This window comes from Gobio gobio (assembly GCF_949357685.1).
Source record: "Gobio gobio genome assembly, chromosome: 11".
NCBI classification, from domain to species: domain Eukaryota; kingdom Metazoa; phylum Chordata; class Actinopteri; order Cypriniformes; family Gobionidae; genus Gobio; species Gobio gobio.
The window spans coordinates 11771378-11786586 of record NC_137104.1 but is presented as its reverse complement, the minus strand read 5'-3'; the positions used below and the strand labels follow the sequence as shown (position 1 = coordinate 11786586).

Genomic DNA, 15209 nt, shown 5'->3' with positions numbered 1-15209 from the left:
CTGACCAAGTGTCGAGGTGTCCATGAGCAAGACACCTAACCCAAGCTGCTCCTGACGAGCTGGATGGCGCCTTGCATGGTGACACCACCATTGGTGTATGAATGGGTGAGGCAATATGTAAAGCGCTTTGGATGGCCATGGGTCTGTTGAAAGCGCTATATAAATGCAGTCCATTTACCATTTACTTAATGGACCAACGGTTATAAAAAAAAAAAAAGACAAAATATGTTATACATTATTAATAATACACAGGCAGGTTTAGTGATTTGCAAAAACCGAATCTGTACTCACACTTAGATTGTCAAACGCAGAGGGAGAACTATTCCAACAAGCTCTCTGACCCTGAACACAAATTGACGTTATTTCGTCATAATCTGGGCTCATCTGCTTTTCTGCACATCTGCTTTACTGTGTTTACTGAGTTTGGTTTTTTAATATCCTTAAGCCACATTAAGCGTTTTAGAATGTCTCCGTCAGGGGAAACTGTCATTAGTCAGGTGGGTTTAATGTTCTCTACGTCATAATTTATTCAGCAAATGCGTTTCCATCTCCCATTAACTCTTTTTCACAAGTCAAAAACCTCCTCAAGCGAGCATAAAAACTTTTTTTGCAAGTTAAGGAATTTTTTAGCAAAATTTGCCGTTTCCATCACTCATTTCTGATGCGATACTTCAATATGCGCATAAAAACAGAGTGATGGAAACATAGCTAATGACACCTCTTCCTCCATGCTTCACTGTGGAAGAGATGCATTTTTTTATTTTATTTCTCAGCAGATTTTCGAAGACACCGTTCTGGAGTGTCACCATGCATGCACGAGTGTTTCATTGTGATTCATCACTCCACACACAACTTCCATATTCAGCCAAAAACTTCATTCTGGTTTTGATGCATTTCTCTGAGACAGCAATGGCTTTTTAAGCAGTGCACTTGCTTAAATTTGATTAATTTCTTGACCAAAAATTTGTGGATAAGACAACTAAAAGCTTAGTGTTTAGCCATTTTTAGCTTGGCCCATTTTTTGCCCAGGAGCGTACATCATTATAAAACAGCATCTAAAATTGAGTGAATCGCATCATGTGGCAGCCATGTGAATAAAATCCTTAAACTACTAAATGTTCTAGAAATAACCACTGTGTAACACAAACAACAATTACAATAGGAGAGAGATGCTTCCAGCACATAACCCTGTACAGCAGGATCAACATCTGATACAGCCCATTAAAAATCATCTGAACACTCACAGAAGGGGCTTTGTAAATAATATATTCAACTGGTGTCTTTTAATTAGGCATATGATTTTGTTTATTGGAATCATATTCAGGGCTCCAGACTAACTTTTTTCACTTGGAGCACAGTGGCCCCCAACTGAAAATTTTAGGGGCACAACCAGAAATTTTAGGGGCGCACACCGTAAATCAACATGCTAACCAAATCTACTAATTTCCACTGTATTACTAATAGGGATCGGTATCGTTAAGGTTTTAATGGTATTACTACTCTTACCGATACTGCTTATCGATCCGGTACTTTAACAGTATTCTTACCGGTTCTTTTTATTATCCTTTTTTTTTTTATATATATATATATAAAAAAATATAATTAAGAACATAATTAACATGGCTTTATAATCTGAAAAGTAAAATATATATAGCAAAAGAAACCGCAAAGTTTGAACAAAAATATAAAACATCTATTTGTAAATGGACCAGTGTGCAGGCATTCGGAAGGTCTGCTAACATTAATATTACAGTAAAGAACAAACCTACAAAGAAATCTAATAAAGTAATGAAATGTAAAATAACACTGCATAGCATAGTTTTCACTGTATAAATTGATAGATTAATGCTTATAAAAGCTAAAGTTATTAATTCAAGAGATGTGAATATTTTCTATTTGCCTTTTGTTCGATTCGAATTAATGGCTCAATCGTCAGCATGTTTATTAGACGCTTTAAGACCGATCAATGTAGAACTAATAATATCATATTCTCCTATTTCTCCAAACTATTTACGCCCATTTAAGATATAAACTGTTAAAATAACTACTCTCCAATCCGGTCAATTTGACACCAGCTATTTGTTGTTTATTTGTTTAGACGCGCACACAAAGCCTAAAATATTAACTGCAAGTCGGTCCATTTCGCAGCACACACACATAAGCCGCCTTGAAGTTAGAAACAGCGTCTCTTGCGCGGATTATTGTGCATTTAATAGCTCTTTATTATCACACACATCCCGCAGTTTAGCAACAGTAGAGACTGCAGTTTACAACAATCACTGAATCTGACGTTTAGTTTAGGTTTAGGGAGAAATGACAGCGCAGCTGTGAAGGGAAGGATGTCGCGCTCGACGGAACACGGCTATAGGAATAGTTTTACCTCATATCATCTTTTTATAATTCTTGGAAGCCAAAATCGAAAATAAAATTAGATTAATATCACAGCACATCCCTAAAGTTTAAGCAGACTAAACTTCTGTGTAGTTCTCTTGGCCATCGTCACTCATTAAGCGGACTGAGGTGTTGTGTTCGCTGCAGCTCCACGTGAGAGAGCTCGCTCGCTTTCTCTCTCTCTCTCTCTCTCTCTCTCTCTCTCGCTCGCTTTCTCTCTCTCTCTCTCTCTTCTGGATTGCGAATGGCAAAAATGCATCACGGACAAATGATTTAATATTATCTCATATAGAAACGGCTGGCAAAGATAGAATTTGCCAGACATAACGTCTATCAATTATAATTAGTAAGTGTATTTTCTTAATTTATCCAGTACCGACAGCAGGCAAATTTACTGGTCGCACATGTGCGACTGGACGTAAAATTCAGTCGCACACTCTCAAATTTTAGTCGCAAAATGCGACCATTTAGTCGCACTCTGGAGCCCCATTCACCCTTTTGCCATTTCTCATCCACACAGACTCTATCTAATGTTTTTATTTCATTTTTTCAGGGTTATGAGTTGCTGAGGAGCACAGCACAGTTGAGAACAGACAACATAGGCTTCATTGAAACATGTTCCTTTTTCCAAAACTCCCCTAATTCTATGCAGTTTCCTGCTAAAATTAACCTAATTGTATTCCTTTTCCCACAAATTATGATTACGTGGGCAGATTATTGATTAATAAAGACTGAACTTGTGACCTCAAAAACTTTGACCATAGTGCATGATTTGTACACATTCTGACATTACATAACCTTACATATTACATAACCAGCTCTAGTATACACCGATCAGGCATAACATTATGACCACTGACAGGTGAAGTGAATAACACTGATTATCTCTTCATCGCGGCACCTGTTAGTGGGTGGGATAAATTAGGCAGCAAGTGAACATTTTGTCCTCTAAGTTGATGTGTTAGAAGCAGGAAAAATGGGCAAGTGGAAGGATTTGAGTGAATTTGACTAGGGCTAAATTGTGACGGCTAGACAACTGGGTCAGAGCATCTCCAAAACGGCAGCTCTTGTGGGGTGTTCCCGGTCTACAGTGGTCAGTATCTATCAAAAGTGGTCCAAGGAAGGAACAGTGGTGAACTGGCGACAGGGTCATGGCTCATTGATGCATGTGGGGAGCGAAGACCTGCCTGTGTGGTCCGATCAACCAGACGAGCGGGAGTAGTGTTGTTGCCATGCTTGTCGAAACTCTGAACCTTCCTGAACATTATAATCCAAATATAGCTATCTGTGCTATTTTACAGAGGACAGCAGTTCCCACTTTAAAAGCAGAAGCCGTTGTTTTTGGGCCACAACCTGTAAGAATGTTTTATTCTTTGTTCATGTGTTTTCCATTAATAGTTTCTATCATTATTGTTATACTGTAGCAAGGACGTAAACCTAATTGCAAATTCAAAACTATCCGAGACACACCTACAAACTTCTTTTTAATCCCACTAGCGCACTTCAAATGTTGGTGTTTGTTGGCGTTTAAGTGATCAGTGTAAATTAGGGCTGGGCGATATGGCCAAAAAATTATCTCGATAAAATCTTTTCATATCAGTCGATATCGATAATTATCACGATAAATGTAAAATATTTCTTTCTTTCAAATTTAAAGGCAGATTTTTGCTCTTAAATGAAAGTTGTAGAAACCAGACTGTTACTTGTGGTTTTAAACTACTCTTTATAGTACTACTCAGAATATGCCAAACACTTCACAGTTTTGAACTTTTCCAGTCATTTTTCCTTACATTTCTTGATAAAAAAAAATGAATGTCTTAGTTTCTGCATGTGCTAACGGTTGATATTGTTTCTAGTCATGAAACAGGTTTGTGTCGCCTGACTTTGGCATATATCTTTAGCTGCAGTATTAATAATATTACGTTTTGTCTTAGAAATGCACATTTGACAGTGAGTTGACAGTAGTAGTAGCTTGAGTTAGGAGGATGCAGATGTAAATTTATGTTCATCAACAAAAACACGGACATCTGTAAAAATTGTAACAACCTCATTTTTATATGGTAAAATATAAATATTTTGTTAAAATTAAAGCAGCACTAGGTAACTTTTCAACCTTTATAATATATTTTCAAACCTCTTATGATGATACATCGACTTACAATAGGTTGAATGATACGTCTGCCATAGCCTGACGGGGTCTGACTCTGTATCGTTTTTAATCGTACTTTTAAACTTCGGGTTTCGGGTAGTAACCCGAGAAAAAAAAGAACTACAAAATTCGACTGCTTTACGGCATATACGTCACTTCCACCACACCCCCACTTCCTTAACTTCGGACGACGGACGTGCGAGCCAAACTATCATTTGTTTGCCGAATGTTATAGTCATGGCCGAAGCAGCACAGAAAAATAAGAAAGCAAAGGTTTTGTCGGAGGAAAGCAAAAAGAGGAAACTAGAAAGTGATCGGATTAAAGGCAGGACGAGGATCAACATTGGGCCAGCGTTTGCTCGTTGGCGTGAGCTGAAGGAGGAGGGGCTACATTTTTGCAAGTAAATACATAAGACGTACAAAATCATATTTTAGGATACCGAACATGTCTGTGATATTTGTTTATTTGTCTTGCCTCAAGCTATAATGCACATCGATTTTTCAAATTTGCAGATTCATCTATGGTAGCTTGATATTATAATATTGACGATATATGGTTATTACCTACCACTCAAACATTGAATTGAAGAATCATATAGATTCTGTAAAACGGTAACCAATAGACTAGGCTACTATAATGACGCTGGCTTGTAAACGTGAGCATCGCGATCATTTGGCGTTTGAAAAAAAATAAAAGCCATGAAATAATATTCATATGACATGCTGAAACATATGCCACTGTACCTGGGATGAAGACATTTCACACGCGACGCAAGCAGAACACCTGAATGTGAACTCCTGCAGTGTTCAGGGCTATCATAGTTGTCATGTCAACAAATGCACGTGCGATGCATCCGCTGATGTAGAATGACAGTTTACGACAGTAGTAGAGGACAATACTGTTTCCCAACTGTAGGGGGAGCCCGAGAGCAAAACCTACCTAGTGCTGCTTTAACCATTGGTCTCACATAATATCAGAGATTTAGATCATGATAACCACAGTATGGCTGTCAAAAGATTAATCGCGATTAATCGCATCCAAAATAAAAGTTTGTGTTTACATAATATATGTGTGTGTACTCTGTTAATTATTATTTATATATAAATACACATTCATGTATATATTTAAGAAATATTTGCATGTATATACTGTATATATATTTATATAATCTATAATATATATAAATATAAATGTTTTATATATATAAAAAAAAAATTCTTAAATATAAACATGCTTGTGTGTGTTTTTATATATAAATAATAATTAACAGAGTACACACACATATATTATGTAAACACAAACTTTTATTTTGGATGCGATTAATCGCGATTAATCTTTTGACAGCCCTAAACCACAGTTAAAAACATGCATATAGCTCTTCACTGCCATGGTAAAATGTATCTAGGCTGTATGGTTTCTATGGTATTTGTGTGACAGTTGCATAAAAACATTTAATAGCCTATAAATACATTTATTTCACACTAGTTTTAGTTTTCTTTTTTATAAATCATTACTTAATTAAAACATCAAAATATAGAGAAAATATTGTATACTTGAATTTTCCAATTAAATGAAAAGAAATGGGTAAGTTAATAGTTAGGCATTAAAAATATGCAAAATTATTTATTAAATCACCTGTAAATGTACCTTTTTAAAAATCAATTTGAAGGATTTTAAGACCTGCACATATATAAATCGCTGTTGTTATAAGGGCCCATTTCAAATGTTCACGTGCTTTTCTCCTTTTTATTTTTTGAGCGGTGATGAAATTTTGCTCCTGTAAATACTTGCCAGCATTTCAGTAATGAAGTCTAGATATTTAAAATGCATCCAAATTACAGCGAAGCGCAACCGCACAGTGGCCTGCAGTGGTCAAAAAGGATATAAACAGTGAATTTTTAAGTGATCTCATCTTGAAAACTCAGAGATGTGGATTCGGACGGCAATTAAATTACCACACGTCCTTGGTGTTTGTCTAAAAACAGGAGGTAATCCGGCCGGGGATTTTTACGCGGGTGGTGGGAGAAAAACACAGACATTCTGGATTCGGGTGGCAATAAAATCACTGACTAGCCCCTGTCAATGATGAAAATACCTTACGACCCCACGAGAAACAATTACCATCCGAATAGGGCTTTTGACAGTAGATGGCGCTTATGGAACAGCAGAAATATATTGAAATAGCTTCCCCCCGTAACGCTGTTTTGTTCTGGCTTTGGCTGAGCATGAAGGACAATTTTTGTAATAGCACCATGCTACTCTAACAAAATGCAGTTCATGCTTAATTCAAGCACTTTCAAGGACCTCACCTATGTATGTTTTCAAGTACTTTCCAGGCCTTGAATCCATGTGTCTGAAATTCAAGAACTTTCAAGTACTTTCAAGAAGCGTGAGAACCCTGATAAACACAATCAAGCCTTCGAAAAAAGCTGATCAACCACCCCTTTAAATAATTCCTTCAGATTCATTCATTCAGCTTTAACGTTTTAGTGCCTCTACCAGACACTCCAAACTGCCACAATATGTACAACAAGCAATGAAAGCGTTTTTAGCAACATTCATTGGACATTTCACAAGCAGCAACGTAATATTTTGCAGAAATGCCGCCACACACAAGTTTTTTTCCCAATGGGCCTGGATTGGAACAGAAGTACATTGCCTCCTCGGTGAGAGACCGTGAGGGTTTATAAGGGACAGTCATCGTGTCCCCCCACATCACATCCTCAATCCACTCCAGCCTCCACGGTGATATCTCCATGACAACCGCAGAACAAGAGAATGCAAATGAGCCTCATACCAAGGTGTTCTGGGAGAAAAGGTCACGTAAAACCACTTCCGTTCTCTGATTTCCATTTCCAACACAACCTGTCTAAAAAAATGAATAAAGGAACCAAAATGACGACACACAATGAGAAACCGATAAGTGTGAGCAACGACAGGGCAGGCATAAAGACAAGAAATAGCCTTTTAATGGGGCATGCCCAGTTCCAGCAGCTTAATGAATGGATAGTTAAAAGACGGCATCAGTTGAACTCCAGAGATTATTATAGCTCCTTGTACACTCCATTGATTGCAGCTCAACTCTAAATTACAGACTACTGGAAGTGAGCTTCAGCCAAAACAGGAAGAAACTGGCAGTTACATCATGCAAAGTTGCTAAGGTGACACGCTTAAAGGAAACCATCAAAGGAAATCTATATTTTACTAAAACTATTTCTAGATGAGTTCCTGTGGCTTCCTATCACAACAACACAATATCTGTGCCTATTTCTTAGTGTCCTTGTATATCTCTAAAGTCTGTTCAATGCATTTAGCAAACACATTCAACCAGGAGCCAATTATCACTAAACAAAAGCCAAATAAGTAAAGCTGGAAAAACTTGCTAGAAATGACAACATTTCCAAAAACTTTTACCTCAGGGCACTGAAAACCCTGACTAAAGCCCTATTCGGACGGTAATTGTTTCTCATGGGATCGAAAGGTATTTTCAACATTTGCAAGGGGCTAGTCTGTGATTTTATTGCCATCCAATTCTAGAATGTCTGTTTTTCTTCCACCACCCATGTAAAAATCCCGGGAAAAATGACCTACTGTTTTTTGACAAACACCAAGGTTGTGTGGTAATTTAATTGTCATCCAAATCCACATCCACATCTCTGAGTTTACCAGAAGAGATCACTTCAAACTGTTCACTTCACTGATTAAATCCTTGTTGACCTACGGATCACCGTACAATGACTGTGCATGCAAATTACAGCGAAGCGGAATTCTAACAATCTACTCTTTTATTACTGAAATGCTGGAAAGTATTTAAAAGAACAATATTTCATCACCGCTCAGCGAGTGCGAGCTGTTAAGAACAAAACGGAGAAACATTTGAAATGGACCGTTATTGGGGCAGCAATATGCAATTCAATTTTAAAATATGTATTATATACATTACAAATATAAACCAAGCAGCTTTATGTTTACCTCATGTAACTTATTTCAGCTAATTTTCGTATTTTTAAAAAGACATCCATCATTTTGAGATAAAATGCAAGAGAGAAAACCATTTTAAATATAGCGTGTCTAGCTTCCTATTTTAAACAGGAGATTTAAATAATTAAATAATAATTATGACATTATTTTCCTATTATTAAATTAAATAGCCTATGAATTTATTCTTATCATTCCAAGCATATGGCATTTTATTTACAGCAGATAATAATCATGCGACTGAACATGCGAGCAGTGCGTTCTCGGGTATTAGGATCACAAAACTCCCTCCTCCCCGTGAAAAAAATTGCCATCTGAATGCATGAGTTTTATCACTGAGGTGACATGCAAATTTATTTTTACAGACGTCCTCAAAAGAAACAATTACCATCAGAATAGGGCTTATGTTGACTGTACTCAACTAAACTCGTTCCCCGAGTTGATTGAGTAATGGGGTCTCTCAACTTGTAGCTAAGTTTAAGTTCCCTTAAACTGAAATAAAACATACTGAACAGTATATTACATGTCTTTATTGACATATTCATTTTAATTTTGACCTTATTTCACCATATTAATGAACTGTCAACGTCACTGTTGACTCAAAGTCTGCAAGGACCTAATCATATTTTGCCTGGTGGTGCGCGTGGAACAGTTCTCACATTACGCCACCTAAAACAAAATCATTAGCAACTAAATCACAAGGTGCTGTTTCATTGAGAGACTGGCTCATCTCGATCATATAATGCTGCAAGTGATACAATGGGCTCTATTTTAACGATCAGAGCGCATGGTTTGAAGCACATGGCGCAGGTGCACTTAGGGCGTGTCCGAATCCACTTTTGCTAGTTTAATGATGGACAAATCGGTCGGCACGCCAGGCGCATGCTCCAAAAGAGTTGTACCAACACTCTTAAAAATAAAGGTTCTTTGGCGGGGTGTATGGTTCCATAAAGAACCTTTAATATCCAAAGAACCTTTCCGTTGCACAAAAGGTTCTTTTTTTAGCACAGAAAAGGTTCTTTAGACTATAAAAGAGTTAGTAAAAATGGTTCTTTAAAGAACCTTTCACAAAATGGTTCTTCAGGGAACCAAAAATGGTTCTTCTATGGCATCGCCATGAAAACCCTTTTTTGGTTCTTCCTGGCACCTTTATTTTTAAGGGTGTAGTCTCTCAGGGTGCTTTCACACCTGCCTCATTTAGTTCGGTTGAATCATACTAGAGTTCGTTTTCTCTTTGGTGCGGTTCGTTTCGTCAGGTGTGAAGGCAGCAATCGCACTTGGGTGCGCACCAAAAGCGGACCAAACAAGCGTACCCGAGACCTCCTTGAAGAGGTGGTACGCTTTCAAACGAACTCTGGAGCGGTTTGTTTGTGGTGAGAACGTGATCCGACCTCGAACAGACCCAACTGCAAAAAGTACTTTTGATTTTTGGACTAAACCAGCTGCCGTAGTCAGCTGCGCTGTGCATTATGTGATGAGGAAGAGTTTGTTGACAGTTTGCACCTTAGCATGGCAGTTCGTGGACAAAGTTGGAGTAGTGAGGAGGTGCGAAGCCTCATAGAAATTTGGTCTGATGACCATATTAGGTCCCAACTTTCGAAAACTCAGAACAGCGTGATCTTCGCTTGAAGTTTGCAGTGCATTAGAACGTTGTTTTCAAGCCGCATCCACGCGTCATTATAGAAATGTATTGTTTGCATATTGTGGTATACAAACAATGTAATAGATTATGGCCAGGGACAAAACCAGCCCGCGCAGTCGCAGTTTAGGAAATACGCCATGGCCAATGAGTGATGTGGATGTTGTCATGTGACTGCATTTTGGTTCGTTTCAACTGGTTCGGACCAAAGCAATCAATCAGTGTGGTGTGAAAAGGAACCAAAAAAGCTGAAAACTGCTACAATGTATAATTGTTTGCCCTTGGTTCGGACCAAATTAACCAAACTAGAGATGTGAAAGCACCATTAATGCGTCATGGGTGTGTTTTAGGCATAACCTGCAATAAACCAATCAGAGTGTTATCTCCCATTCCCTTTAAAAACCAGTTGCGCTTGCACCATGGCGGATTCGCTATTTACATGGCAGAATTTGCGAGCAGATAGACTGAACGCTTCTCCAGAGAGGAATCTTTTATTTTTTTATATTTAAAAATGTTTGTGTGCTGCTGTGCGTCCCTGTGTGTAATAAGCAGAGTGTACAAAAAAGCATCTGAATAAAAGAAAAGAATGCAAACAATACACTGTCATGAGCTCATGACCAATAAGAACTATTTAGGGTCAGTAAAGTTTCTCAATTCATCTTTCATTGGCAGGCGTGGCAAAAAAAAAGTTGGACCCTGGGTTCAAAACACGTCAGGGCATTACACAATGTAATCACATGACACTCTTTAACAATAAGAACACTCTTCCCTATTATGCACAAACAGCCAGAAAGCAAACAATCTGGCATGCTAGTGGAAGCTGTGTTCTTCTAGCAAGTAAAGATAAACAGGCTAGTATATAATATGAATACTGCAAGCCTTTGTAATGACAACTTTCACACAATGTGCCAAAGTCAGATGCCACTTTCTTCCACAAAGTTTGTTGTTTTTTTCAGTGTGAGCAACGTACAACTTGTACACAAGTGGAAACGGCTCGTCAGATGAATAAACTAACCTTTATGCGGTTTATTTGCTTCATTCGCGTCTGGTGTGAATGCACCATTAGCCTAGCTTGACCCCTGCGAGCTACTGTTTAGTGTTTACCTTATTGCTCTGCAAATACATCTAGGCCTTGCCTTGATTTTGACACAGAGCTGTAAATGAATTCAGCTTCTGCAAGCATATTCCCGCTCTGAATTTCACTGCTTGTGGGATCATTTCCTTTTCCAAAGCAGGGAAATCCTGTGGCTGTACATATTGTGCAATAGAAAAGGGAACAAATGTATGTTGCACAATACACAGACGCACTAACACATTCAAAGCAAGTATAGTGAAGCATTCAAATATGGCAGAGTACATCTGGAATATGGTTGAGAGAGGACATGAGAGGTTTTGGGTGTCCTCTCAGGCTCAGTACAAGAGACAGGGAGGGCTGGGAACAGATTACCTCCGACCAATAGCAATCTGCCTCTCAGAATAAAGAGAAGGGCAGAACTGTGAGCTGTGAGCTGGAGGTCAAACAGGGAAGTCAGCCAGCATAAAGGGTTTGGCAAGCAGAATCACAGAGGCAGCACAATTTGGCCAGCGTTTGTGTGTACTGTCATTTCTGCAATGTTGTGCAAAACAAGTTGATGTGAAATGTAACCACAACAGCAGAAGTATCTTCAGTATCGTCCCAAATTGACAAACAAAATGTCATTATCATTGTTAATTGAACTAGTCAAAATAAAATTTTAATTGACCATTTTTATGGAATATTGCAGTATTTATAATCTGTGCATGCATATCATTAATAATTTGTGTGTGTGCCCTCCTAATCAGGGTTTCTGCAGGTTTCACCAAGTCAAATTTAAGACTTTTTAAGACCTTTTTAAGACCATTATAAATTACATTTAAGACCTATATCACGCAATAAAAAAAAAAGTACAAAGGAAATGCAGAATCACAAAATTACTTGCAAAGCAAAATAATTAATTTATTAGTATTAGTAAACTTGCACTTCCTCATAGCTCAATCCCACCAGGATTGAAAAAAAATGTTCACAAAAAAAAAAAAAAAAAATTTGAGATGGTCATTTCCAGAAATTCAAAGCAAGTATGGTGAAGCATTCAAATATGGCAGAGTATATCTGGAATATGGTTGAGAGAGGACATGTGAGGTTTTGGGAGTCCTCTCAAGCGGCACCTTTAATGCCCTTCCCTTGCTAACTTCCCGTCTTGTTTACCCGAGTATGTCGCACTAGTGGCCACTGGTGGTACTCTTGCAATGTGTTTAAACAAAACACCCCCAAAGCCCTTGATCACTTGGAATCTGCTATGGGAGTTGCTGTTGTGACGTCACAATCGTGTTGCATTATGGTCTATGGATCTGCCTGAAGTGTACAAGTAGACTCACTCCTTCAGTCAAAATCAAGGGGTTGAGTGTCTGTCCAAATGAACTTCCCTCGTCCACTTGACGAAGTTGAACGCACTTCAAAATGGCGGAGGGGAAGTGCTCAGGGAAGTTTGCGAGTGTAAACAAGGCAGTGTCCGAAATCACATTATCTTTTAAAAGTTGAACATTGTTCAACTTTGGTACTTATTTTGAATATGTAATTACTTCACGGCCGCTAAAAAAAGTATGTTCTATATAGTATAAATGTAATCTGGACGCACTACATACGCCATGCTGTCATTATCATGTGACCCACCAGCGTCAGTTACGTCGCTTTACTGCCATTCACAAACCCTCACCCGTGACCTCATGGGATATAAAAGTGTCCATCATATGCACACTTCAGAATCTAGCCGGAAGAAGTAGGTCAGCCGGGAACCTTTTCCCTACACTTTTATGAGTAATGTGAATTCAGACATACTACTCGTCCCATAATGTTTTTCACCTACTATATAGTTGGGAAATATGCAATTTTGGATGCAGCCTATGTGTGCCGCACGCATCCTGAAAAGTGAAGCGAAAGCATTTCGATTGCCCCTGGTGGCTGGCTGCAGTATAGGTCATAACCCCGCCCTCTCCATTTTCAACAACGGGAAAAAGCAGAGATGTCCCTCTTTTTTACAGTCTGTGGTCTAAACGTGGAGTGGTCTAACTCTAAACGTGGAGTTAAATGCGGCCTAAGAATTGACAATATAAAAAAAACTTAAGTTTTAAATAGTTGCAAGATCTGTTATTCAGCACTCAGTATGTTATGCTAATGTTTTGCTCATAAGTTTGTCTATAGCTTCAGCTTGATAAAAGCCCAGTAGTTCACAAAATGAGAGGATATATTATAGATATGCTTTATTGTTTTTGAGGTAAAAACAACAGAATGCTTTCTGTTTTCTCTTAATAGATTTGTTGACACAACATTTAACAAAGGATAATAACTATCTTTTTGTCCAGTTGTTCATACACCTGCACATATACTTACAACGAGTGTGTGCGCTCAGATATATCACACCAACCAAATGGTAAAGGAAGCTCGATTCATTAACACGAATCGGTTCTTTTAAACAATTCCTGCCAAAGAATTAGTTTAAAAACGATTCAGCAATTATTTTCTGTCTCTACGTGATTACGCCATCACATCCTTATTGCGCTATAAAACATTTGAATAAGGCCTGTATGTTTAATAAAGACATATTGCTGGTTATGATTATAAATTAAGTTTTGCTAATAAATAAGTCTGTTGCAGCCAGAACCTAAATTTATTTCCATTTACGTTACACAAAACTAAAATTCACTTAACGTTACTGTAACAGTTACATCTAGGGTGACAAGAAAAGTTATTTCAGAAAAGTATGTTTTAATAAAATGCTAACCCAATCCGTTTCGTCGTATGCTTGTTGATAAATACAATCGAGTCATACATGTCATGAGTCATGTTTACTGTACATTTTGTACAGTCTGTGTTTCCTAAACTGGTTCCAATGGTTTCCACGATATACTGGGTTACGAATCATTTTGACAAACGCAGACCGGTTCAACTGATTCATCAAACAGATCCGATTCAAAATGATGATTCGCTCACGAATCGGACATCAACACACACCAAACTGATGTAAAACACACAGGGCCTAATCCAAAACACTCATACACAAACACAGAATATACCTGCCCAATAAACTCAATTTCAAACTGCAGAAATAAGAAACCGTAGTAAGAACTGTTCAATACAAAGCTCTTGTGAAATATGAACCTTACCTTTGGCGTGACAATCAGCGCAAAACTTGTTTTCCTCTGATGTGAGAAGAGATGTGAGGACAGCCTGATAGCGGTCAATGTCTTTGACTGATTTACCCGTCATTTTCACAAATTAGTATCTCACTGAAGACTTGCTCTGTAACAGTGCAAAGCGGCTCAAGATGTTCAGATGTTTGTCCGTTAATGAAACACCGGGAAGCGGATCGCTGACAGTCACAACCGGCTGCTGCAGATGAAGAGAAAACACTACTGTACTGCTGGCTTCCGCTAATCTTACCAGGAAGAGGAAAAAGCTGTGAACCACGGATCATATAAAAACAACACCATATTCCTCTCTACATTCGCTGGTCCTTGACACCCAACTTTCCACCCGCAGTATCAGAGACACACCGAGCACGCGAGCCCTACACTTCAGTATTAACGTTACTCATCTCAGTTTTCCTCAGCGGTGGTCGGCAGACATGTGCTGTTTAAAACATTCAGTATCTAAAATATCAAGACTAAATCCAGCATCAGATGGACATTTGCTGTCGTGATGCTCTCTGTTCACTGATGTGAATTACAACCCCTTTGTGTATTTTCTAGAAAAGGGGAAATTGCGCCCCCCTGCGGGGAAAAGCGACACTGCGCACATCCGATCAACATTCATTCATGTTCGTCTTGTCGCCTATTTTTTCTATGCTTGTCACAGAGGAAAGATATTTTAAAGGGATAGTTTACCAAAAAATGAGAATTACCTCAAGCATCCTAGGTGTATATTTGACATTCTTCTTTCAGACGAATACAATCGGAGTTATATTAAAATATGTCCCGGCTAATCCAAGCATTATAATGGCAGTGAATGGCAGCCCAAAATTTGACGATGACATCGG

The 15209-nt window shown here is 38.3% G+C and overlaps 1 protein-coding gene across 1 annotated transcript in view; it reads right to left on the bottom strand.

Annotated features, from left to right (window-relative positions):
• The window catches only part of smap2 (small ArfGAP2), a 39627-nt gene extending 24721 nt beyond the window's left edge, over positions 1–14906 (bottom strand). Inside the window, exon 1 of the mRNA XM_079830242.1 lies at positions 14338–14906. Coding sequence (XP_079686368.1) covers positions 14338–14440 — 103 coding nt within the window. The 5' untranslated portion in view covers positions 14441–14906. The remainder of the gene's footprint in view (positions 1–14337) is intronic.
• Positions 14907–15209: the final 303 nt, after the last annotated feature.